Source organism: Indicator indicator, chromosome 27, assembly GCF_027791375.1.
Source record: "Indicator indicator isolate 239-I01 chromosome 27, UM_Iind_1.1, whole genome shotgun sequence".
Taxonomy (NCBI): Eukaryota; Metazoa; Chordata; class Aves; order Piciformes; family Indicatoridae; genus Indicator; species Indicator indicator.
The window spans coordinates 2,459,157-2,486,247 of NC_072036.1; the positions used below are offsets into that span (position 1 = coordinate 2,459,157).

The window sequence follows — 27,091 nt, forward strand, 5'->3', positions numbered from 1 at the left end:
GGACAGGCTCTGCTCAGCTGCACCTGGGATAGGACAAGCGGCAATGAATGGAAACTGCAGCACAGGAGGTTCCACCTCAACATAAGGAGGAACTTCCTGTCTGGGAGGGTCCCAGAGCCCTGGAGCAGGCTGCCCAGAGAGGTTGTGGAGTCTCCTTCTCTGGAGCCTTTCCAGCCCTGTCTGGATGTGCTCCTGTGTGACCTGTGCTGGATTCTCTGGTCCTGCTCTGGAAGGGGGTTGGACTGGAAGATCTCCAGAGGTCCCTTCCAACCCCTGACATCCTGTGAGCTGTGATCTTGTGACTCTTCTAAATACACCCCATGGGTAGTAGCTCTTCACCTTCTGTAAAGGGCAAGTAATTAACAGATAATAATTGACAGGTGACTGTTGTCTATCAGTCTGTAACATCACATCAAGAGACTACCTCTTGCTTTTACCTGCACATTTCTGTCTGTATAATAAAAATCAGACACCTCTGGGAGTGATAAAATCTCAGCCAAATCCCCATAATGCAGGAACTGCCCTGGGAATTTGAATGATGATTCTATTTCATTCAAGGAACTGTATGAATAAAAGAGCAGACTCCAAAGCAGTGCAGCAGCTTTCTGAGCTCCTTATTGAGCACAGGGATGCTCCTTCCATTGAACTGCTTGGCAAATGTTGGAGGAAAAAAGAGGGTTCACATAGAATGGCTTCAATGGGAAGGGACCTTAAAGGTCATCCAGGACTAGGGGGAATGGAGCAAAACTAGAAATGGAGAGATTCAGATTGGGTGTCAGGAAGAAATTTTTCCCCATGAGGGTGGTGAGAGACTGGCACAGGTTGCCCAGGGAGGTGGTGGAAGCCTCATCCCTGGAGGCTTTTGCAGCCAGGCTGGATGTGGCTGTGAGCAACCTGCTGGAGTGTGAGGTGTCCCTGCCCATGGCAGGGGAGTTGGGACTGGATGATCCTTGAGGTCCCTTCCAACCCTGACAGTTCTGTGATTAAATAATAGCAGTTAGTAGTGCAGTGCTTGCAGGCTGGCTGAAAGGAGACTTCAGAGGGAAATTTTCAGTTGGAAGCAAACTAAGACATTTTGGAAGTACAGCCATGGAAGAGAGACAGCTGATGTGGGGCATGGACCAAGCAGTGGTGAAAATGTCAAGTGGAAGCCTCAGCAGCAGCAGCAAGCAAGAGGAGCACTGATGGACACCAGCCAGGGGCCTGCCTGCCAAGTGAGGTGGCTGTGACAGCCTGCTGGCAGTCCCTGAGGGCAGGGGCTGCAGAGGCCTGGGGGACAGCAGCAGCCAGCCCAGTTCAAAGCAGGGCTTCTATAAATAACCCCAGGGAGATGGGTTCAGGTGGCAAGCCAACAAAGTGCCAGCTCCTTCTGGAATCCTCTCTGGAAGGATGCACACAGCAGAGTAAGACACTGCCCTTGCAGCCCTGGGCAGTAAAATCCAGGCCAATGGTCAGCTCCCACGGCTCCTGCAGGAGATTGCAAGAGGATTTCTGAAAGGACAAGGAGTTCACATGTTGATTTTGTGCATGTACAGTAGTTCAGTCCTGTATCCTTTAGGGTTTGAAGGGAAGAAGAGGCAATAGACATACACAGATGTGTCTTGGGTGAGCTCAAGGGAGGAACTTGACTGATTCTCCTGGATGCAGATGTTCCACTTAAGAAGAGGAAATGTATTGCATTTCTCATACTTTATAAATATGCAGGTTAGACATCACTGCTGCTTAGAATCAGAGAATTGCTTCAGTTTGAAAAGCCCTCTGAGATCATCTAGTCCAACTGTCAGCCCAACACCTCCATGGCCGTCAAACCATGTCCCCAGGTGCCTTGGCCACATGTTCCTTGAATTGTTTGGTTGGAAAAGGCCTTTGAGATCACCCAGTCCAACCCAACCCCACCATGGCCATCAAACCTTGTCCCCAAGGGCCATGGCCACACCTTTCTGCAACACCTCCAGGGATGGGGACTCCACCACCTCCCTGGGCAGCCTCTTCCAATCCCTGACCACTCTTGCCACAAAAAAGTTTTTCCTCCTCTCCAACCTAACCCTCACCTGGTACAATTTCAGGCCATTTCCTCTCCTCCTGTCACCTGATGCTAGGGAGAAGAGCCCAAACCCCACGTGGCTCCAGCCTCCTTTCAGGGAGTTGTAGAGAGCAATGAGCTCTCCCCTCAGTGGAAAATATATTTTGTATGCCACCCCACATACACCTAGAGAGGAGATCTTATGTCCTTTAAGCTGTTAATGTGATTTGAGGATTATCTGAGTGCCAGCCTTGCCCAGGGAAAGGACAGCTGGGTTCTCAGAGGAGCTCTGCTCAGCACACCAGTGAGCAAGGCAAAGGCTACACCATAATGGTTTTATTGATTTCCAAAGGGCAAATTACAGGCTGCTGCTAGCAGATGATAGCTGAAAGCTGCCCTATATTCCCAGGGAACAACATCCAAATGCCTTACTCTGTCCAGTGGAAATCCCCTCCCTCCTTCCTCAGAGTCCTTAGGATCTCCTCCTTCCTCAGCTTGCTGAGCTCTGTGTAAACTGTGGCACAGTGCTCACCAGACTGCAGGGAGGGCAGCCTGGTTTGCTGAGGTGCTGCAAGACCTGCCCTGGAAAGCAGAAAGTGTGAGAGAGTCTGAGTCTGTAGAGTGATAAATGTTCCCTTTGCATTGCCTTACCTCTGCAGATCAAATCAGCTCTCCAGCAGAAGGGTCTCACTGCAGGGGAGGAGGCAAGGGACATTGTGCTGTCCCCACAGCTTTCCTGGAGTCAGGAGCCAAGTCCTGGCCCCTGGCACACACACTGCTCCTAGCTACTACTACTTTACTCTTCTTAGTTCCTATTTCTCTCTTCAGCTGTGCTGGGCTCTTTTGGAGTTGTAAGTCCAAGCCTCTGCCAGTAGAAATCCACAGAAGCAGCAGTTTCATGACTGGGGGATTTGGCTCAAGGTACTTCAGAGCTTTGCTCCCTACAGACACACCTTGGCTAGCAGGGCCCCCTCTGCCTGTCAAGGACTCCTCTGTACCCCAACCCACACCTCAAAGGAGCTTGGAGCCAGGCAGGGCTTGGTTTCCTCTCACATGCAGCAAGTGCCAGGACAAGAGGAAACAGCCTCAAGCTGTGCCAGGGGAGGTTCAGGTTGGAGATTAGGAACAATCTCTTCCCAGCAAGGGTTCTCAGGCACTGTCCCAGGCTGCCCAGGGAGGTGCTGCAGTCCCCATCCCTGGAGGGGTTTCAGAGCTGCATGGATGTGGTGCTGAGGGACGTGGGGCAGTGGCAGTGGCTCAGCAGCAGGGCTGGGGCTGTGAGCTCTGGGGGAGTGCTTGGACTTGGGGGTCTCAGAGGTCTTTTTCATCCTCAAGAGCTGTACAATTCCATGATTCTATAAAAGCTCTCTGGGGATGTGCCTGGGTTCTGGCACTGCCTTGTCCATGCTATGACTCTGCCTTATTTGTGGCCCTGGCAAAGGGGCACCTTCTGCAGCAACTCCTGGGTGCTGGTTAGAGGTTGGCACCAGCCAAGGCCATTGCCAGCAGGCAGTTTGGATCAGCCACACCGTGTCAGAGCAGGATAGGATGACCCTGAGCACTGCTTGGCCTTAGACAAAGAACAAGGGCTGGCATTGTGGAGCTCACCTGTGTAAACAGCAGCAGGCACCCCTGAAGGAGGCTGTGTGTTTTTGCTGAGTGAAGCACCACTCAATGCATCTGCCTCAGAGAGGCTGTTGAGTTCTTGTGAGAAGTGTTAGCACAGAGCCTCAGCTGAATGTCCCTTCTCTGCTCCGAGCTGCTGGGTGAGCAAATGCAGGCCCCAGGCAGGTGCCAGCCATGCACTACCATTCTTAGTCACTCTGCATGAGCAGCTCCCCACTCCACCTTTGCAGTACCTGAACCTGCTGCAGGGCAGGCTCCTGCTGGGAGCTAACCCTGCAGCTCAGAGTGGAGCTACTCACAGGGCAGTGACTGTGACAGAGGGAAAACCTCAGACAGAAATTGAGCAGCCATGCTTGGGAGTGGGGAGGTGTGCAATAACCAGGATGGGGCAGACAGCTGCTTCCTGACAGGCTGTTCACAGGATGGGTTGGGTTGGAAAGGACCCTCCAGATCATCCAGTTCCAACCCCCTGCCATGGGCTGGGACACCTTCTTCTAGAGCACCTTGGTCAAGACCTCATCCAACCTGCCTCTGAACATTGCTCCTCTGGGCAGCCTGTTCCAGTGCCTCACCACCCTCATGCCTCCTCATATCTCATCTCAATCCAGTTTGAAGCCATCACCCCTCATCCTGTCTCTCCAGGCCTTTCTCCAAAGCCCCTCCCCAGCTCTCCTGGAGCCCCTTCAGGTACTGGAAGGTTGCTCTAAGGTCTCCCTGGAGCCTTCTCCTCTCCAGGCTGAACAGCCCCAACTCTCCCAGCCTGTCCCCACAGGGGAGGTGCTTCAGCCCTCTGATCATCTTGGTGATGTTGTAAATGTGCTTTTTTTTTTATTACACCCCCCTCCCCCCGTGCTGTCTTCTTTGTGATAACTTGCAATCCTGGTGGCCAGCAGGTTATCCATGCCCTTGTGGCCATGAATGCCAATGGCATCCTGGGGGCATCACCCTCACGGGGTGAGGGCTGATGGCTGCAAGTTGGGAGCAGCTGGACTGTTATGGGACCTTTCCCCTCACCCTGTTTTTTTCTCCCCTGAACTGGAAGAAATTTGGCATCCAGCAAGTCTAGGGAGGTTCTCCTGCCCCTCCACTCTGCCCTTATGAGGAGAGCCTGAGGGAGCTGAGGGCTCTGGAGCTTGGAGAGGAGGAGCCTGAGGGTGACCTCATTGCTGTTGATAAAGATGTGCAGGGGGAGTGCCCAGAGGCTGGAGCCAGGCTCTGCTGGGGGATGCCCAATGCCAGCACAAGGGGCAGTGGTGGAAGCTGAGCCAGAGGAAGTTCCATGGAAACATGAGGAAGAACTTTTCCCTGTGAGTGTGACAGAGCCCTGGAACAGGCTGCCCAGGGGGGATGTGGAGTCTCCTTCTCTGCAGATATTGAAGACCTGTCTGTATGAGTTCCTGTGTGACCTGCTGTAGGTGACCCTGCTCTGGCAGGGGTTTGGACTGGATGAGCTCTGGAGGTCCCATTCACATTCTGTGGTCCTCTCCCTCCAGCAGGATCAGGTGCTGCAGCCCCACAGCCTTTCAGCAGGAGTGGTGTGCAGGCAGTGCTGGCTCAGTCTGCACTGGAAGCATCAGGGGAATGTTTGTCCTGGAAGCTCAAGAAGCACAATCATGGAGCAGAGGAGGAAAAGGGTTCTGTTTTCCAAAGGGCAAAGCAGGAACCCAGTCTGTGCTTCCAGAAACTGCCTGGGAAGCTTCAGAGCTCCGTGTGGGGACAGCCCATGAGAGTAGGAGCTAGCTAGCTAGGGGAAAGGGCCACAAGCCAGAAGGCAGGAGGAGGAACTGGTTAACAGCATTGAGCAACTGTTCAGAGAGCTTGGGACTACTTACACTGCCTCCTGTGAAGGGAGGAGAAGAGAGAACAGTTTGTATATATTTTAGGGGAAGTTTCCTGGCAGTGGCAGATGCTGGACTGCAGAGAATCTTCTGTTTTGCAGTGTGGTAGCCAAGGCTTTCAGATTATTGCAGACAAAGAAAACAAGGCAGGCAGGGGTCCTTGGGCCAGTGAAGAGATGGCCTCTGGGTGGTACTGCTCTGGTATTATTGCTGGAATTATTCTAGGCTATTTCAGCACCCTCACAGCAAAGAACTTTCTCCTCGTGTTAAGGTGGACATTCCTTGTTTCCAGTTTGTGTCCATTGCTCCTTGTCCTATCCCAGGACACCACTGAACAGAGCCTGGCCCCTTCTTACCCCCCACCCCTCAGATATTGATAGACATTGATCAGATCCCTCTCAGCCTTCTCTTCTCCAGACTAAACAGCCCCAGGGCTCTCAGCCTTCCCTCCTCACACAGATGTTCCTGGCCCTTCAGCATCCTCATAGCCTCCCCTGAACTCTCTGCACTTTTTCCCTGTCCCTCTTGAACTGGGGAGCCCAGAACTGGACACAATATTCCAGATGTGGTCTCACCAGGACAGAGTAGAGGAGGTGAAGAACCTCTCTTGCCCTGCTGGCCACACTCTTCTGAATGTATCCCAGGAGACCTTTGGCCTTCTTGGCCACAGGGCTCATTGCTGATATTTCATACCTCATTATTTTAACCACTCAACAAACTGGAGTGAGTCTATTTCCATAGGCTTGAAGTGTAGAGTTAGCAGGAGACTGGGATTTGGAGGGATTTAAGCTCTAGGGTCAGCTGTGCTGGGGCAGATACCATGGAGAAAGGGCCAGGAAATTATCCTGCCTTATACAAAAGGAAAATGGTCTGGATGCCACAAACACTGTTCAGGATTTAGGCACCTCCAGCAGATGAACATTTGGCTGCAGACTAAGTCTTTGGGCCTTAAGCAGCTGGAAGTGCATTGTACCAGGGGCAGAACTGGCACTGCCAAGCCAGTGCTGGTCCTTGTGATGGTAGCATCCACAGCTGAGCTTCTGTCAGCCCTCTGACCCTGCTTCTAACTCTCATGAACCTCAGGAACTGCTGTCCTGCCTTGGTCCAGAGAATCACAGAATGGGTTGGGTTGGAAGGGACCTTAAAGCTCATCCAGTTCCAACCCCCTGCCATGGGCAGGGACACCTCCCACCAGCACAGCTTGCTTAAAGCTGCCTCCAGCCTGGCCTTGAACACCTCCAGGGAGGAGGCAGCCACAACCTCCCTGGGCAACCTGTGCCAGTGTCTCACCACCCTCACTGCCAAGAATTTCTTCCTCATCTCCAGTCTCAATCTCCCCTCTCCCAGCTCAAAGCCTTTGTCCCTCATCCTGTCACTCCCAGCCCTTGTCCCAAGTCCCTCCCCAGCTCTCCTGAAGCCCCTTCAGGTACTGGAAGGTTGCTCTAAGGTCTCCCTGGAGCCTTTGCTTCTCCAGGCTGAACAGCCCCAACTCTCTCAGCCTGTCCCCATAGAGGAGGTTCTCCAGCCCTCTGATCATCTTAGTGGCCTCCTCTGGAACCTCTCCAACATTCCATGTCCTTGTGTTGGGAGCACCAAAACTGGACACAATGCAGCAGTTGGGGTCTCAGCAGAGCAGAGGAGCAGAGGGGCAGAATCTCCTTGTTAGACATCTCCCCTGGAACTCAATCCCCCAAATGTCAACATCTACTTTATCTTTTGTGCTGATGACTTCATCTCTTTGAGTATCTGCCAGCTTCAGGTGAACCTGGCTGAGTTTGCTTTCAGTTCAAATCCTGAGGCACAGATAATTCATTTCCTCTCCCTTGTGCCCTTTTGCTGAGAGAGAAGCATCTCATGCCATGCTCTGTTACTGTGTTCCTCGTTCTGCTTCACATCACAGCAGTAATTTAATAAATGGAGTTGTATTCAGTTCCCACTTTGATCCAGAGGGCTCAACACCAATCTGTGAAGTTTTCTGCAGCACTTAGAGTGTGGCTGAGGGGAAGCAGCAAATGAGCAAAGTTTGTGGCTGCCTTAAAAATCCAGTGGAGCCTAATGCAGTCAAAAAGGTTTTCCTTTCTTCCTGCCTTTTCTCAGCTCCCCTTTGACTTTTCCCATGCACATCTTTAATGGAATGGCAGAGGCCTTTCCAAGCACAAAATGGGAAGTTGATTCTCATAGCTTTACAAAGTCTGACCTGTAGCCAAGGTGAGTTGCAGTGACTGAATGCCCTCCTACAGCCTGGGACTGCCTTCCTTGCGCTAAAATGAAATTGGGTGGAGAGTTTGCATGGTTTGAAGCACTGCTGAGCCTCTCTTCTCATGAAGGAAATGTTCCTTCCTGTTGGCCCTGGCTGTGTGCCCTGTTCACACATTCCCTGTGCCCTCTGCTATGGTTAAGCACACTCAAGAATGTTAATTTTGATTACTAGGTCTTGTTCATCCACAAGATGTGTAAAGAAAATGGGATGGGGGACTGAAGGGGTTGGAAGGGGAGCCAGGTGGAATGGAAGATGGACAGTGGGCTTGGTGTAACACAGTGCAGACCATGGAGGCTTTGCTGTAGTGCCTACCTCAGCACAAGATAACACCAATGATAAACTGGAACCCAGGGAGTTCCTCCTCAACATGAGGAGAAACTTCTTTGGTGTGAGGGTGCTGGAGCCCTGGAGCAGGCTGCCCAGAGAGGTTGTGGAGTCTCCTGCTCTGGAGACTTTCCAGCCCCACCTGGATGTGTCCCTGTGTGACCTGCCCTGGGTGACCCTGCTCTGGCAGGGGGCTTGGACTGGATGATCTCTGGAGGTCTGTTCATACTTCTATTCTATGATCTAAACTTCAGATTTTAAGCTGGAGAAAGAGTGAGGAAAATATGACTTGAAAATAAGAGAGGATGAAGAAACAAAGCTGAAACTCCCCAGAAGAGCTGTGCAGCCCGACAGAAATAAGCAGCAGAAGACCAGCTGGCATTAACAAGCAGTTCTCCTTGGATGGGAGTGGAGCAGAATTAGAATTAGAATTAGAAAGCTGCTGAAGAGGAAAGGATGGAATTGTGTGAATTGTGTAGGCAGAGGCAGAATTTGGAAATGGAGAAAGGAGTGGAAAGAGAAGAGAACCTTCCATTTGAAAGCATGGAAGGGAGGAATCTGTTGTGCTGCAGAGTGTGAGCTGGGCAAAGGTGTGAGGAACAGCTCAGCTCTTGGCACTGCAGACATTGTTCTTCTGGATTGATTTCACTGAAATGCTGCTAAAATAGGCTTTGAGTCACTGAATTTGAGGAAGCAGAAATATGGGGGAAGAGAGAGAGGGAGGTCTTCTGTTGCTAAAGTGCTGTGTTAGAGCTGTAGGGAATGACTGGTCTGAGGGAAGTGTTGCTGCTGGGCAGGGAAATGTTGGTTGTGTTCTTAAGGAGCTTTACTTTTTTTTTCACAATGAAATGCTTTCACAACTATTTGATATTTAGCATAGGAGGGATGTGACAGTAAGGGCCAGGGGTTGAAACAAATCAGCAGGCTCAGGGATTCCAGTGGTGAAACATGCTCAAGAATGTTAATTTTGGTTACTAGGTCCTTGTTCATCAGCTTCAGATATGCAGAGGAAATAGGATGGGTAGTGATGGGCCTGGGGGGAATGGAGCAAAACCAGAAATGGGGAGATTCAGATTGGATGTCAGGAAGAAGTTCTTCCCCATGAGGGTGGTGAGACACTGGCACAGGTTGCCCAGGGAGGTGGTGGAAGCCTCATCCCTGGAGGTTTTTGCAGCCAGGCTGGAGGTGGCTGTGAGCAACCTGCTGTGGTGTGAGGTGTCCCTGGCCATGGCAGGGGGGTTGGAACTGGATGAGCCTTGAGGTCCCTTCCACCCCTGACAGTTCTGTGATTCTGTGAAAATGAGTGTCCTCTAATAGTCTTTAATTTTCTTCATGTCACAGAATCATGCAGTCATAGAATGGTTTAGGTTGGAAGGGACCTTAGAAATCATCTACTCCAACCCCCTGCCATGGGCAGGGACACCTCCCACCAGCACAGCTTGCTCAAGGCCTCATCCAGCCTGGCCTTGAACACCTCCAGGGAGGAGGCAGCCACAGCCTCCCTGGGCAACCTCTGCCAGTGTCTCACCACCCTCACTGGAAAGAATTTCTTCCTCATCTCCAGTCTCAATCTCCCCTCTCCCAGCTCAAAGCCATTGTCCCTCATCCTGGCATTCCCAGCACTTGTCCAAAGTCCCTCCTCAGCTCTCCTGGAGCCCCTTCAGGTACTGGAAGGTTGCTCTAAGGTCTCCCTGGAGCCTTCTCTTCTCCAGACTGCACAGCCCCAGCTCTCCCAGCCTGTCCCCACAGGGAAGGTTCTCCAACCTCTGTGTGGCCTCTTATGCTGGGGGCCCCAGAATTGGATGCAGTGCTGCAGGTGGGGTCTCAGGAGAGCAGAATTCACTGCTCCCACGAGGGTATCAGGGGCTTAGGAGGGAGATTGAAGGTGAGGAAGAGTTGGCCTGAAGAAGACCCTGAGTAGTGGTTTTATGGGTTCAGGGTCAGAGCATTTAAACAGAGGTCTAAACTTCTATGAACTCATCATTTGAAGTGTCAGAAATAAATGTCATCTTCCCAGCCCTTTCACAAAGCTGTGCATGGTAGAGCAGAGGACATGGATACAGCTGCAGCGCACAAAGGAAGAGTGAAAACATCAAATTCTGCCTTTAAAATCCCCACGTTCAAAGTGGAGGTTATGTGGTAAACAAAAGAGAGGGAAGAAAGAATAATGCTAAATCCATTCCATAAGACAAAATAAAGACTGGATAAAGGGGATTAGGATAGGAAATGCCTCATGTGCTGAGTGATTATTTTTTTAAATGATATTCAAACTGACTTAAGGGTTTTGTGTTCATCTTCCCAAAGCTGGTAACATATCTGATCAGGTTCTCCAGGCTTGATCCATGAAACAAAAGGCAGCAACAATACTACTCCTATGTTCAGATACAGATATGTGGCTTTGTGGGAATGTCATAGGATCATGGAATGGTAGGGGTTGGAAGGGAGCTCCAGAGATCACCCAGTCCAACCTCCCCTGCCAGAGCAGGGTCACCCAGGGCAGGTCACACAGAACACATCCAGGTGGGGCTGGAAAGTCTCCAGAGCAGGAGACTCCACAACCTCTCTGGGCAGCCTGCTCCAGGCTCCAGCACCCTCACACCAAAGAAGTTTCTCCTCATCTTGAGGTGGAACCTCCTGGTTTCAGTTTGTCTCCATTGCCCCTTGTCCTATCCCAGGACACCACTGAGCAGAGCCTGGCCCCTTCTTGCCCCCCACCCCTCAGATATTTGTAACCATTGATCAGATCCTCTCTCAGCCTACTCTTCTCCAGGCTAACCAGCCCCAGGGCTCTCAGCCTTTCCTCATCAGACAATTACACTCTCCTCAGCATCCTGGCAGTATCCACTGGACTTTCTCCAGTAGTTCCCTGTCCCTCTTGAACTGGGGAGCCCAGGACTGGCTCCAGTGTGGCCTCAGCAGGGCACAGCAGTGTACACACATATTCCAGCTACATACCCAGGAAACTGCTGCAGTGGGTTCAATGCCTGGGGGACAACAATTCCACCCAGCTGTGTTGGCTACCTCAGAGATAGTTACAGCAGTAGTTCAAACCTATGTAAGATGCTCCTGCCAACAGAGGTAGCTCTAATCTATTTCCATTAGATTTAGACTGTCATTAAGTATAATTACAGAGCTCTTAAAAACATCCTGCACAAGTCATTTTGCAATAAAAATTGGACCTTAGCACAATGTTTGATGGACTGCTTTGGGTGTCCTCTTCAAGTGCAGTTTTACTTACATCTTGATTTGGGGGTGGGGCAAAATTTCATCTTTTTGCGGTTGAAGCAGTATGCAGCTGTGTTTCAGGTCTTGTATTACTGCAGTTGAGCCCTCTGAACATGAGCCAGCAGTGTGCCCAGGTCCCCAAGAATGTCCCCAGAATCCTGTCTTGGTCAGCAGCAGCAGGGCAGTGATGGTGCCTCTGTACTGGGCACTGGTGAGGCCAAACCTTGAGTGCTGGGCTCAGTTTTGTGCCTCTCACTCCAAGAAGGACATTGAGGAGCTGGAGCAGGTCCAGAGAAAGGCAATAAAGCTGGGGAAGGGTATGAGGAACAGGGCTGGGGAGGAGCAGCTGAGGGAGCTGGGGGTGTTTAGGATGGAGAAGAGGCTGAGGGAGACCTCATTGCTCTCTACAGCTCCCTGAGAGGAGGTTGGGGCCAGGTGGGGGTTGGGCTCTGCTCCCTAGTCTCAGGTGACAGAAGGAGAGGAAATGTCCTGAAATTGTGCCAGGGGAGGGTTAGGTTGGAGATGAGGAAAAATATCTTTGCTGCAAGAGTGGTCAGGGATTGGCAAAGGCTGCCCAGGGAGGTGGTGGAGTCCCCATGCCTGGAGGTGTTCCAGAAAGGTATGGCCATGGCACTTGGGGCCATGGTTTGATATCTGTAGTGGTGCTGAGTTGCTGGTGGGACTGGATAACCTCAGGGGTCTTTTCCAACCAAACCAGTTCTGTGAAAAGCCATGTTGATTAAAATTTGATTTTTCTCTCCCTAATTTACAAATCTCTCCACCATACATTCCCTGAGGACAGACACATCCTCTGTGAGAGCCTCTCTGATGGCAGGAGTTTGTGTGGAGTCTTTCTGAGTGCAGGAGAAGCAACAGCACAGTCAGCTCGTAGGATTCAGTTACTAATGCTTGGTTAGCTTCTGGAATGTCTTAGTACAAAAAAGATTCCTCCTTCAACTCTGCTTGGCAGTGGAGTGAAGAAGTCTCAGCCCAGCAAGCACCCACTGGAAGCTGTACAGGAGCAGATGAATCCTAAAGAAGTGAAACTGAAGTTCACAAAGAACAGGATGAATAGAGGATGAGCAGAGGGCTGGAGCACCTCTCCTGTGGAGACAGACAGATTAAAAAATTTGGGGCTTTGTGGAGTCTGGAGAAGAGCAGGCTCCGAGGAGACCTTCTTGTGGCCTTCCAGGATCTGAAGGGGGCTCCAAGAAAGCTGGGGAGGGACTTTTTAGGACTGGGGGGAATGTAGCAAAACTAGAAATGGAGAGATTCAGATTGGATGTCAGGAAGAAGTTGTTCCCCATGAGAGTGGTGAGAGACTGGCAGAGGTTGCCCAGGGAGGTGGTGGAAGCCTCATCCCTGGAGGTTTTTGCAGCCAGGCTGGATGTGGCTGTGAGCAACCTGCTGTAGTGTGAGGTGTCCCTGGCCATGGCAGGGGGTTGGGACTGGCTGAGCCTTGAGGTCCCTTCCAACCCTGACAGTTCTGTGATTCTAACATGAGGAGGTTAGGAGACAGCACTGAGCAAACATTGAATTCTTTGTGGTTGGCTGGTGCAGCAGAGGCAGCACGTTTGGACTTTGGCCATGGTCTGTGTGTGTCCTGTGATAGTTACCTGCCTACACCTCCCTCAGCCTAGTGACCTAGCAGGGGGGGAGGGTTCTACCTTCAGGACTATCCAGCACCCTCTGTGGTCACCCAGGCTGGTGGGGAAGCAAGCCAGGCTGTCTCCCATAGTGCCTTACTTCTGAGTATGACTTCTGGAGGACCACTGAAGATGAGAGACTCCCTGGTTTGCCCTGTGCCAGAGCTCAGCCTTCCCTGGGCACTTGGTCTCTCTCTTGGGCTCTGAACACAGCAGGATGCTTCCCCTTGGCTGCATCCCAGAGGCAGGAGGAGCTCTCCTGCTCTCCCCTCTAACCCTCCCAGCCCAGACAGGTCCTGTTCACCATTTGCTGTGAGCTGCTGGCAGCAGGCAGTGCTGGGGATGATGAAGGAGGGTGAATAATTCTGCCTTTCTGTTTGCTGTCACAGCCTGCCTGGCTGTTTTGCTCTCCCATTACCAGCATGCACAGTGGATGTTCCTGTGGTCATGCAAAGCCTCTTTTGCACCTTGGGCTGCTCCCTCCACCCGAGCATGGGTGAGGAAATCAGTCAAGCTCACAGCTTTCTAAGCCAGCTTCTTACCCTCAGCCATTCTCTTGTTTCCTGCTTATAAAATCATTAAGCTTAAGCATTAAACTACATTAAGTGAGTCAGGAAATTGCTCTGCCAGCAGGTCTCTGTTAATAGGAAAACTAACCCACGACATGTATCAGAACTCCCCTGTGCCAGGAGTGCAGCTGTGGCTACCTCTCTTCTGTCTGCTTGCTTGGAAGGCTTCTGCCTGTGGCATCCCATCCGTCCATGCTCCTAGGAGGAAGAGCAGGTTTCAGGGAATCACAGAATGGCTTCAGATGGAAGGAACCTCAGAGATCATCCAGTTCCAACCCCCTGCCATGGGCAGGGGCACCTCACACTAGACCAGGTTGCTCAAAGCCTCCAGGGAGGAGGCATCCACAGCCTTCCTGGGCAACCTGTGCCAGTGTCTCCCCACCCTCACTGCCAAGAATTTCTTCCTCATCTCCAGTCTCAATCTGCCCTCTCCCAGCTCCCAGCCATTGCCCCTCTCCTGTCACTACCAGACCCATCTGGACATGTTGCTGTGTGACCTGGAGTGGGTGATCTCTGGAGGTCCCTTCCATTCCCTACCACTCTGTGACTGGTGGTGCCTGAGCTGTGTTGTCAGGCAGCTCTGTATTTACAGATCAGCACACCTACAGCTAGGGGAGTTTGTTAGAGTGCCAAGAGGAGAGTTAAACAACACAAGCTGCTTAGCATCAGGTGGGAACATCCCAACACAGATGTCATCACCATCATGTCATAAGAATGCCTTATTTGTGCCAGTTCCCTAAGTGACCACTCAGAGACTTCATGGAAGTCCCTTCTAATCAACAGGGAAGTGTTCAGAGCTGTGGCTCTCCTGTCCATGCTTCTCATGTTGATTAGCAGTGAGCACCTGCTCCAGCTTCTGCTCATTGCTTCAAAAGCATGGCCAGGACTCTGCTGCCTCGTTCCCAGGCTTTGCAGGGATGGGAAGCTGATGTGCTGGTGCCTGTTGGTAGCTTGTTAGCCAATTTGCTATGGACTGCAGACTCAGTGTCTCTGCAGGGGGGAAAGGGCTGGTTTTGCTCTCGTGCTCTAGTTGTTCATACCAGATGTAGCTGGACGTCCTCAGCAAAGAAAATGTACAACACATGGGTCTCAGAATCAGAGAATGGGTTGGGCTGGAAGGGACCTTCAAGATCATCCACTCCCATGGGCAGGGTCACCTCCCACCAGCCCAGGTTGCTCAAGGCCTCATCCAACCTGGCCTTAAACACCTCCAGGGAGGAGGCAGCCACAACCTGGGCAACCTGTGCCAGTGTCTCACCACCCTCACTGTAGAGAATTTCTTCCTCAGTCTCCCCTCTCTCAGCTCAAATCCATTGCTCCTCTTTCTGCCACCACAAGCTCTTGTCAAAAGTCCCTCCCCAGCTCTCCTGTAGCCCCCTTCAGATATCTGTAGCTCCCTCAGGTACCTGAAAGCTGCTCTAAGGTCCCCCTGGAGCCTTCTCTTCTCTGGCTTCCCCAGCCTTTCCCAATGAAGTTTCTCCAGCTCCTTGATCATCTTTGTGTCCTCCTCTCCAGCAGCTCCAGGTCCTTCTTGTGCATGGGGCACCAGAAGCAGATGCAGGACTGCAGGTGGGGTCTCAGCAGAGCAGAGGAGCAGAGGGGCACAATGTCCTTGTTGGACATCTCCCCTGGAACTCAATCAGTCCTCAGAAAAGAAAGTGTCCACCACACTGGTCTCATGCATAGGACATGGCAGTTTGGTGTGTAGGTGTGGGAACCTCATCCAATTCCCACAGAAGTCCATGAGCTTGAATTGATTTTGAAACAGATTCTGCAGACACCCAAGTGTAGTGTAGCAAAAACTTGGTGACTGCCCAGGCTGCAGCTGGGCAGGATAGCTTGGCAGTAGGCTGGGTCTGCCTGGGCATTGCAAGTGTAAGGGGTGGCTGCTGCGGTCGAGGGGAGGAGTGTTTATTAATTACCCTCACAACAATAATTAATAAAACGCTATGGCAAACAGGTATTAATAAAATAGTAACACTTTATTAATGAAATATGCCAAAACTCATTCAAAGGATCATTTGTATGGTTGGAAGATACATTTACAGAGGATTATGCAGTCTCAGGGCAAATGCAAACTATTCTATGCAAATGAGGAGGCAACAGCTTGGAAAGAGAAGGTCCTGAGAGCAGGTAGTGCTCAGTATAATGGGGGGAGGCTCAATAAGAACTGTTAATCCCAAAGGGCAGTGAATGAGTTCCTGACAGCTGGTTTCACCCCCAGGGGGATGCTGCTGCTGCTGCTGTGTTAGCTTTGGGGTGCTCTGTAAGCACAGCACAGCAGATTGCTGGCAGGAAAGGTTCACTGAGCAGTCCCAGGCTGGGCTGGCGTCAGTGGGCGGCAGGCAGTGAACGACGCTCTTGGTGACAGACATTTGTGGGGTTCCTGTGTGGGGAAACTGAGGCACGGCAGGAGTCTGGTGGCAAGGCAAGCAGGCTGGGTGACTCTGGCTGCTAGGCTCGTGGCTTCTCCGGCTTGCTGTGTATGGCTCCTGGCTACATCCCAGGCTCTGGAACAGGCACTCGAGGCAGGGCAAGGCACCTCGAGGCAACAAGGCTTGAAGCAAGGTGAGGCTTCAGCAGGCTTGATCAAGGCAAGGCAAGGCTTCAGCAGGCTTGATCAAGGCAAGGCGAGGCTTCAGCAGGCTTGATCAAGGCAAGGCGAGGCTTCAGCAGGCTTGATCAAGGCAAGGCAAGGCTGCCTAGCCCCTTGTATATATACAAAATGCCAGAGGTTACTTGCTCCAATGGGGCACTGAAGCTAACCTGTAGCTGCCCAATGGAAGTGGTTCTGCCAGGCTATAGCCACAAAAGGCAGAAGCAAAGCCCTTGTCTCTGGGGGAGCAGTGGTCAGCTCACCTGCTCTCACCCAGATAAACAGCTTGTTTACCAGACAGGCAGAGTCCTGTCCCCTTTGTCCTTTTCCCCACATTGCCCTGTTTTCCTGCAGGAAGGAGGGGAGAGACAGGGACCCGGTCTAGAGATCTTAAGTCCTGTCTGGGTGTGTACTGGGCCATGTCATGGCCCTACCATGACAGTGGCTTCACTCTTCAGTCCTCCCCTGCTGACACACAGATACATCACAAACTGTATAACCAACCTGATCTCCTCCTGTGACAAGGTGACCTGACTGTTGGATGAGGCAAAGGCTGTGGACATTGTCTGCCTGGACTTTGGGAAAGCCTTTGACACTGTTCCCCACAGAACTCTCGTGGCCAAACTGGCTGCTGGTGGCTTGGCTGAGCAATGCTCTGCTGGGTAAAGCCCTGGCTGAATGGACAGCCCCAAGAGTGGTGGTCAGTGGAGTTAGGTCCAGCTGGCAGCTGCTCTCAGGTGGTGTTCCTCAGGGCTCAGTGCTGGGACCACTTCTGTTTAACATCTTGATTGATGACCTTGACAAGGACCCAGAGTGTGTCAGCAGTGAGGTCTCAGATGACACCAAGTCAGGGGCAGAGCTGATCTGCACCAGGGGAGGGAGGCTCTGCAGAGGGACTTGGGTAGATTGGAGCCATGGCCAGCATTACCAGGAGGAGCTTCACCCAGGCCAAGTGCCAGGGCCTGCCCTTGGGGCACAACAACCCCAAGCAGTGCTGCAGGCTTGGGGCAGTGTGGCTGGGAAGCTGCTGGCAGAAAGGGAGCTGGGGGTGCTGATGGCCAAGCAGCTGAAGAGGAGCCAGCAGTGCCCAGGTGGCCAAGAAAGCCAAAGGCCTCCTGGCTGGGATCAGCAATGCTGTGTCCAGCAGGAGCAGGGAGGGGATTGTCCCCTGGCACTCAGCTCTGGGGAGGCCACACCAGGAGTGCTGTGTCCAGGTTTGGGCACTCAATCCAAGAGAGATGTGGAGGTGCTGGGGCCAGGGCAGAGGAGGGCAAGGAAGCTGTGAAGGGCCTGGAGAAGAAATCTGATGAAGAGAGACTGAAGGAGCTGGGGATGGTTAGTGTGAAACAGAGGAGGCTGAGGAGAGACCTCCTGGCTGTCTACATCTCCCTGAAAGGAGGTTGTGGAGAGGTTGGTGCTGGGCTCTGCTCACAGGGAATTAGTGACAGAACAAGAGGGAACAGCCTCAAACTGCAGCAGTGCAGGCTTAGGCTGGACATTAGGAGACATTTTTCACAGCAGACATTGGCAGAGGCTGCCCAGGGAGGTGGTGGAGTCCCCAAGCCTGGAGGTGTTTCAAGGTGGTTTGGATGTGGTGCTTGGGGCTATGTTTTAGAGTAGGGTCAGTGGTTGGACCTGATGATCCCAGGGGTATTTTCCAACCCGAATGATTCTGTGATGTATGACTTCACTCCCTGAGATCTGCCTGACGTTTGGTTACTGCCTGCCCTTAGTTTCCTCCAACCCCACCACAGTTACCTGCTGAAGGTTTCTTAGTCCAGAAAGTTTCTTAGTAGCTTGGGGAGTTGTCTCCTTGCACAGGACCACACAGCAGCAGAGGGATCAATAATCAATTATCCTTTAGTGAGGGATTAGTATGAATTGGAGTCACCATAGAAGGGGAGCCTTGGGCTGAAAGCTTTGTGTGGTACACAGCACCTTGGCTTGTCCCCTTGCTGTCAGCACAGTAGAAAAATGAAGTTTTCCAGCATTCAGAAGGAATTTCTTAATGCTTAGTTTTTGAAAGCTTGCCTGAGACTCTCCTGGTTTAGTTATTTATTTCTAGAGATGGTAAGCAACTGATGACCCTAAGGTAGATGGAGGCATGTCTGGTACCACAGCCCTCCCCAGGGTGCAGGCTGTAGCCTCTGCTGCCAGACCAGGGGCTTCCCAGCTGGCCTCAGTCACCTGTTCCAAATACCAAGAGTCTCCTTTATCATTTGCCCCATGCTGACATCACTTTATGGTGATGAAAGGTTGTTGGAAGGGCAAAGCAAACCCCAGGGTGTTGGGGCTCTGAGACAGGGGTTGCAGAAGGTTGTCTTGGAGTGAGCTGCTGGAAGTTTTTCTTTAAAAGGGGTTCCCTGCTGATTCCTTCAACCACATTTCTCACCAAAGATGTCCTAGCAGTGTGTTTAGGAGTGGGATCCAAGTAACTGTCCTGCCTCTCTACAAATCTGAGATAGCCACATGGCCTCTACAACTGCCTCTAAATCCAAACAGGATCAGGAAATTGCAGTCCCAGAACCACAAAGTTTGCTTTGCTCCAGGGCAGTATTTCAGAATCCAGATCATGGTCCTGTGAAGTGTAGGGAGTGTAGCCTTGGAGAGCAAACCTAGGCCAGTAGAGAGACAGCAGTGAATGTGAATCCAAACTGGGATTTGGTTGCAGGGATCCAGCTCCTATCAATAACTGCTAGCAGCATGCTGTGGGAGCATAAAGCCCCTTTTGTCTGGCCTGAAATTGTGCCAGGGGAGGCTTAGGTTGGAGAGGAGGAAAAATTTCTCCAGTGCAAGAGTGGTCAGGGATTGGAACAGGCTGCCCAGGGAGGTAGAGGAGTGCCCATCCCTGGAGGTGTTCAGGAAACCTGTGGCCATGGCACCTGGGGACAGGGTTTAATAGCTGTGAGCTATGATGGTGCTGGGTTGAAGGTTGGACTGGATGATCTTGGAGGTGTTTTCCAACCAAAACAATTCTCTGATTCTATGACTATTTCTGTGCAGTGGGTTGTTGCCTTTTGTGAAATGTGGTGGCCATCTGAGGACAACAGCCATGCTTCAGCTGCAGGAAGAAAACTCTGCTGAGCATGGATGCATTCAGATACAGTCACAGACAGGAATTTGTTTTCATCTTTAGAAAATCACAGAAGAGAATTCTGGGATAAACAAAATGATTTTTTTTTTCTTTCATTTTTATTGTAAGCCACACACAGGAAGAGGCAGTGGAAGGTTTTTATTCACTGGCACAGAAGTGAAGTAGAGGCACAGCATAGCTGCAGCTACAGAGCACATGGTGCCTCTGTGCCCTTTGCAGAGCAGAGCTTACAAACAAAGCACTTCTGGATTTTTAAACCTCCCTTTGAAACCTGAACTGTTTTTTACTGGCATTCTGATAATTTCTATAGCAGTCCAAACTAAGAAGCATTTGCCTCCTGCAAAGTGATTCTGTGCATCTAAGAAGCAGGCAAGCAGCAGATGCAGCATGGAGAGACAAACAGGACACAGACCCAGAGAACCAGAGACCTGTTGGGGTTGGAGGAGACTGCTCAGGGTCATCCTATCCTGCTCTGACATGGTGTGGCTGATCCAAACTGCCTGCTGGCAATGGTCTTGGGTGGTGCCAACTCCTAACCAGCACCCAGGAGTTGCTGCAGAAGGTGCCCCTTTGCCAGGGCCACAAATAAGGCAGAGTCATAGCATGGACAAGGCAGTGCCAGAACCCAGGCACATCCCCAGAGAGCTTTTATAGAATCATGGAATTGTACAGATCTTGAGGCTGGAAGAGACTTTTGAGACCACCAAGTCCAAGCACTCCCCCAGAGCTCACAGCCCCTCCCCTGCTGCTGAGCCACTGCCACTGCCCCACGTCCCTCAGCACCACATCCATGCAGCTTTGAAACCCCTCCAGGGATGGGGACTGCAGCACCTCCCTGGGCAGCCTGGGACAGTGCCTGAGAACCCTTGCTGGGAAGAGATTGTTCCTAATCTCCAACCTGAACCTCCCCTGGCACAGCTTGAGGCTGTTCCCTCTTGTCCTGCCACTTACTGTATGTGAGAAGAGACCAACCCCCAGCTGGCTCCAACCTCCTCTCAGGGAGCTGTAGAGAGCAATGAGCTCTGCCCTCAGCCTCCTCTTCTGGAGACTAACCAGCCCCAGTTCCCTCAGCTGCTCCTCACCAGAGCTGTGTCCAGGCCACAGTAAATACAATCACCACTGTTCCGTGCTGTGTGGAGGCCTCTGTCACTGACCAGTCCTGTGCTGCACAGTGAGTACCCAGGGTGAAGTGCTGCATGGCTGAGGAGCAGTGTCCATTGAGTGTGCTCAGGTGGTGTGGACAAATCATCAGAGCTATGTCACCAAGCATTTCTGTGACACAGTATCAACTCTGAACAGTCACAAACTCTCCAACTGCAAACCACAGTGTTCTGGGGTGTTTTGTTTGGTTGGTTGGTTTTGTTTGGTTGTTTGTTTTTTTTTTAATTTCTAGTGAATAGCCAGACCAGGACAAGCAGAAAATGGTGTCAGGCATCTTTAATAAGAACCAAGGAAATTAGGAATCACACAGAATCAAAGGGCTGTGTCAAAGGAGCATGTGGGATCCCTTCATAAAAGCTGACAGGAGCTGCTGCTCATGTATATTTTAGGTCTCCTGAGAGATAAGAGCCTGAATGAAGTCCCTCCTGGAAGTGAGTTAAAGGATAGGCTTAAGCCAAGGTTCTTGGGGACAGGCTGAGAGAGCTGGGGCTGTGCAGCCTGGAGAAGAGAAGGCTCCAGGGAGACCTTAGAGCAGCATTCCAGTATGTGAAGGGGCTCCAGGAGAGCTGGGGAGGGACTTTGGACAAGGGCTGGGAGTGACAGGATGAGGAACAATGGCTTTGAGCTGAAGATTTAGACTGGAGATGAGGAAGAAATTCTTTCCAGTGAGGGTGGGGAGACACTGGAACAGGTTGCCCAGGGAGGCTGTGGCTGCCCCCTGCCTGGAGGTGTTCACGGCCAGGCTGGATGAGACCTTGAGCAAGCTGTGCTGGTGGGAGGTGTCCCTGCCCATGGCAGGGGTTGGAACTGGATGATCTGTAAGGTTCCTTCCATCCCAACCCATTCCAGGATTCTTGTGCTAGCCTGGTGAGCAGTGAGCCAGGGAAGGTGGAGCACAGAGCACAGAGCTGTGTGAGTGGCTCTGGGTGTAGTGCCTGAGCCTCCCTTGGCCTCACCTCTTCACCTAAAATGTTTCTTCTTAGATTTATTTTGAATGATTATTTTTTCTAAAACCAAAACTCTTCCCATAGTTACCTTTTCAAATATTTTTTAGAGTTATTTATCAAAACATTTTCCAAAATGTAGTTCAGTGCTTGCCCTAGGCCCAGTCTGGTGACTCCTCAGTTGGAGAGCACAATTCCTCCTTCCCAACAGCAGCATGCTGTGGAAGGCCAGAACTGGAGGAGTTTTGTCTGCCTTGCTGTTCCAGAGCAGGATACTCATAACAACAGCTAGAAACCTAGAATGGCTTGGGCTGGAAGGGACCTTACAGGACATCTCCCTCCAGCCCAGGTTGCTCAAGGCTTCATCCAGCCTGGCCTTGAACACCTCCAGGGAGGAGGCATCCACAGCCTCGCTGGGCAACCTGTTCCAGTGTCTCCCCACCCTCACTGGAAAGAATTTCTTCCTCATCTCCAGTCTAAATCTTCAGCTCAGAGCTATTGTCCCTTGTGCTGTCACTGCCATCCGTTGTCAAAAGCCCCTCCCCAACTCTCCTGGAGCCCCTTCAGGTACTGGAAAGGACTCTGCTGCTGAAAATGAAGAGGTTTTTTTACCTCTCTCTCCCCCTTGAAGACCAATATGAGTTGTGTATTAGCAATGAACTCACTCCCAGGCTGTGCAATCCCCTAGAAGACTAATAAAAGTCTTTCAGAACCATAATCTATATGTGCTGGCAACCTGCATAAATTTACATCCATGAAAAGGAGCAAATGTAGGTAATTGAGCAGTGCAGAGCTCTGTGCTGAGAGCACACAATGGTATCTCTTTCAGCAGCTGTGTGTGACTAAAGCAGCCTCTAATTCTTCCTGGCTGCAGAATGCTGGCTCCAGAGGGGGACACTGCCAGTGTGGCCTTGTGAATACAGCTGGAGAGAAACAGCTCTGTGCCCAGGGCAGGAGGCTGCAAAGCAGGAAACTGCATGGCCAGTGGGAATCACAGAATTGTCAGGGTTGGAAGGGACCTCAAGGCTCATCCAGATCCAACCCCCCAGGCCATGGCCAGGGACACCTCACACTACAGCAGGTTGCTCACAGCCACATCCAGCCTGGCTACAAAAACCTCCAGGGATGAGGCTTCCACCACCTCCCTGGGCAACCTGTGCCAGTCTCTCACCACCCTCATGGGGAAGAACTTCTTCCTAACATCCAACCTGAATCTCCCCATTTCTAGTTTTGCTCAATCCCCCCCAGTCCTGTCACTCCCTGACACCCTAAGAAGTCCCTCCCCAGCTTTCTTGGAGCCCCCTTCAGATACTGGAAGGCCACAAGAAGGTCTCCTCAGAGCCTTCTCTTCTCCAGATTGCACAACCCCAACTCTCTCAGGCTGTCTCCAGAGCAGAGCAGCTCCAGCCCCCTCCTCATCCTCATGGCCCTTCTCTGGACACCTTCCAGCACCTCCAGATCCTTCTTGGAATAGTGGCTCCAGAACTGGACACAGAGCTCCAGCTCAGCAGAGTGGAGCAGAGGGAGAGAATCCCCTCCCTGGCCCTGCTGGCCACACTTCTCCTGCTGCAGCCTAGGCTCTGCTTGGCTCTCTTGGCTGCAGGTGGACACTGGTGCACATCAGACAATAAAATCTACCCTTCCTAGACTGCACTCTTCATAAAAGGAGGATGCTGATGCTGTGGCTCTCTAGTTTGTTAGGAAGGTGATCCATGGCAAAGCAGCACTTCCAAAGGTGTGTCAGGAGGTATGGCACTCAGCATGCAGTACGCACTGCTTGCCTTGTGTGTGAGCTCTCAGAGCAGGGAAGGTCCAGCTTCTTGCCAGGTATCTAAGAACAGACTGCTGGGACTTCAGTGTCAGAGCTTTAAGGTAGAAGAGAGCCAGGGAGGCAGTCCCTGGTTTTTCAGAGTTGCCTGCTTTAGTTAGAAGAAAGATCTCTACCCTGCAATTAGAGTATTGGTTGGTTTGCCCAGGAGCCTCCTGGCTTATGAGCAGTGAATAAACAGATAGAGAATTTTAGACTGATGAAACAAAATCACAGAACAGGGGCAGGCAAATCTCAGGCTGCTTCTAGAGTTCATTGTGTGCCATGTGTTGCCCAGGTGGCAGAGGTGGTGGCTGGCCAGAGGAAGGGAGCTGTGCACACTTCCTCCTCTGAGCTGAGTGGGTGCTGGTGGTGTTCCCAGTGCCTTTCACTGGAGTGTGACAACAACCACAAGCAGTGACATGGTTCAGTCTGATACCCTGCACACACCTTCTGAAAGCCTTTGGAGAGCACCAGGAGGGGCAATTGTCTTTTTACAACCAAGAAGAGGCAGCTAATAAGTGAAACTCCAGCTGAGGCAGAGGCTCCTGATAGAATCACAGAATGGTCCAGGCTGGAAGGGACCTCCAAAGCTCACCCAGTCCAACCCCCTGCAGTCAGCAGGGACATCCCCAACTAGATCAGGCTGCCCAGGGCCTCATTGAGTCTTACCTTGAATATCTCCAGGGATGGGGCCTCAACCACCTCCCTGGGCAACCTGTTCCAGTCTTCCACCACCCTCATGGTGCAGAACCTGTTCCTCATATCCAATCTCAATCTGCTCTGCTCTAGTTTGAGGCCATTGCCCCTGGTCCTGTCCCTGCAGCCCTTTGCAGTCTCTCTCAGACCTTCCTGTAGCCCCCTTCAGGTACTGGCCGGCAGCTCTCAGGTCTCCCCGGAGCCTCCTGCTCTGCAGGCTGGCCGGAGGCTGCTCTCTTCCCAGGCAGTGAATCCCTCTCCTGTCTGTTGTGACCCCTAGGTGAGAAGCATGCGGCAGAGCCGGACGAGGCGGAGCTGCTGAGCCTCAGCAAGCGGCTGGTGGAAAGCGCAGTGCTGAAGGCTGTGCAGCAGTACTTAGAGGAAACTCAAAGCAAGAGCAGGCAGCCTGACGGCAGCCCTGTGAGGGGCGAAGAGGCAGCGAGCGGCGCCAGGACTGAGGAGGGCACCGACGGCAGCAAGTGAGCGCCGAGCGGAGGGGCTGGGAGCACACAGCCCGCCCGGGATCGCCACAGAACCTGAACCAGCTGCCTGCTGGGCTCAGCCGAGGGGGCTGCTGACAGCGCTCTGCTTGCCAGGCTCTTAGCAGAAGCTGCTTCTGACTGCAGGACGCTGGCTGCTGGTTTGGTCGCTGCTTGCACTGGGGAGGAGTCTGCTGAGCGCTGGGGCAGTGGGAAAAGGACAAGGACGGTGAAGCAGATGGCTGCAGTCGTCACTTGCTCTTGATACCAGCAGTCCCTTTCCTGCTTGTGGAGAGAACCTGGACCCTTTGTATTTGCTCTGGGACAGTCCTGAGTGGCCACAGAGGAGGCTGTGCTGTGGCAGGAGCCTTTGGGACAGTCCTGAGTGGCCACAGAGGAGGCTGTGCCCTGGCAGGAGCCTTTGGGACAGTCCTGAGTGGCCACAGAGGAGGCTGTGCTGTGGCAGGAGCCTTTGGGACAGTCCTGAGTGGCCACAGAGGAGGCTGTGCTGTGGCAGGAGCAGTGCCACTCGCCCAGGGCCTGGCAAGGCTGTGGGTCCCAGCTGCAGCAGGTGCTGCTGCCTGGCCACCAGCAGGCAACTGCAAGCTAAAAATTGCCAGTGCAGGGGGTGGGGGCAGATCCTGTTACAGGGTGTGACAGGGCAGAGGCTCCTCTTCCACCCACCACGCCATTCTGTTGTACTTTTTGGTAGCATTTGTTCTGGGAAATTCTATTTTTTTGTGACATAAATACCTTTTTATAAACACAAAAAAATCAACGTGGGCAAAAGGCTGAGCACTGAATGCTGTCCAGACCAGACCCCAGCTCTTGATCTCTGTGCATTAATGATGCTCAGTTGTGTTCCTTGTTATAAATGGTCTGACATTGTTGCTTTCCTCTAGGAAAGAGCCATAGAGCAGACTTAGTGAAGGAAGCTTTGCAGAGAGAAACACAGGCCCTGCTCTCCAGGCTGCAGCAGATAAAGGAGCTCTTGGCCAGGCCTGAGATCCGCACCAACATGAGCACAGAGCTCTTCAAAGACAGGCACAGCTCCAGCAGCACAGGGGAAAGTTGTGCTTGCTCTGAAGCTCCCAGTGCATGACTGTGAACGGCTGTGGGGACAAAATCTCATCAGGAAAGGAAAACGAAGCCCCCAAGAAATTTTTGTTTCTTTCCAGCTGCAAACATGAATGGGGTAAATGGCTCCTGAGGAACCCTGCTGAGATACTTGCACAGAAGGACAATGTTTCATAGTGATGGGTTTGGCATCAGACTTGCTTGGACTTGGTCACAGAATCACAGAATTGTTTGGGTCGGAAAAGGCCTTTGAGATCACCCAGTCCAACCATCAACCCCACCCCACCATGGCCATCAAACCATGGCCCCGAGTGCCATGGCCACAAATTTCCAGAACACCTCCAGGGATGGGGACTCCACCACCTCCCTGGGCAGCATGTGCCAATCCCTGACCACTCTTGCAGCAAAGAAATTTGTCCTCATCTCCAACCTAACCCTCCCCTGACACAATTTCAGGCCATTTCCTCTCCTTCTATCACCTGAGACTCGGGAGCAGAGCCCAACCCCCACCTCACTGCAACCTCCTCTCAGGGAGCTGTACAGAGCAGTGAGGTCTCCTCCCAGCCTCCTCCAGTCTACACAACCACAGTTTTTAAGGTTCTTAAACACATTAAAGGTCTTTTCCAACCAAAGCAGTTCCGTGATTCCAAGTCCAGCCCCCTCCTCAGCCCTGCTCTGAAGCACTGGGTTGTGCAGGTGTACCTCATGACTCCAAAGTGGAGCAACACTGGTTGCAAACAACCCTGAGCAAGCACTGTGCCCTTCCTTGAGCACTGCAGGTAATCCAGATTTTCCTCATGGGTCTCTTCCCAAGCCATGATCTACAGCTCTTAACCAACTGGATGCTCTGAAATGCTTTTTAATGTATATTTGACAAAAACCAGAAAACCCTCTTGTGGGTCTCTGCCTTTAGGCTGTGTACCAGCATTTTGGGTTGGCTCTCTATGGTTTGGGGCTTTTGTTCAACAGCACTCAGGCCCTTGGCTAGATGCTGCCACGTGGTTCCTGCTGATGTTTACACTAATGCAAGAGTGGTTTAAATTTCAGAAGGAAATTCAGGCTCCACTGATCTCCATGGCAGGCTCTCCCTGCCTTCAGTGGAGTCAGGATGCTGCAATTAAGATTTCTCATGAAAAGAACACTGTTCCCTGGGGTAATGTTTGCCCTTTCACTTTTGTAGAAGTGGTGTTTGTCCTTTGTTCACCATGTTTCCTCCACCTCCCCCTTCTGACATGGGCTGGGAGTTTGCTCTCAGTGTTTGCTCCACACATTTGGAAGGTTGACACTGAAGCTTTGGATGCTCAGCAGTGCAGGAGCAAGTCCAGTAGCTGCATTTTTTATTGTCTGAAATGGCCTCTGGTCATGAAAGCTGTACAGTGATGTTGTGACTGGGCTCAGAACTGTGCTGGTGGAGCAGCTCTGTGCATACTCTTCACTGGTCTCCAGCACTGCTCCTTTATCTCCTGTCAGAGCTGTTTAGCTCTTCCTCATGTGCTACCTAGCAGTGCACTCTGACCTGCCTCAGACTTGCCATCTTCACAATAAAGTATTTGTTCCTTTGCACTCTCTGTACATTTTCACCCATCCCCAAATGGACTTGAATAAAATGAAGTACTTGCAAGAGCAAGGCTGACAGAAGCAGTGCTTGTCTGTGCCCCACCAGCACTGTGGGTGTTGTGCCAGGCTGCTGACCTGGAGCTTGGGAGCTGAACTCATGTCAAGA

At 51.9% G+C, this 27,091-nt stretch overlaps 1 protein-coding gene across 1 annotated transcript in view; it reads left to right on the forward strand.

The window, feature by feature from the left end:
* Nucleotides 1–24,295, forward strand: part of AKAP7 (A-kinase anchoring protein 7) — a 112,479-nt gene extending 88,184 nt beyond the window's left edge. The window contains exon 8 of the mRNA XM_054393017.1: nucleotides 24,093–24,295. Within this exon, the coding sequence (XP_054248992.1) occupies nucleotides 24,093–24,295 (203 nt within the window). The remainder of the gene's footprint in view (nucleotides 1–24,092) is intronic.
* Nucleotides 24,296–27,091: the final 2,796 nt, after the last annotated feature.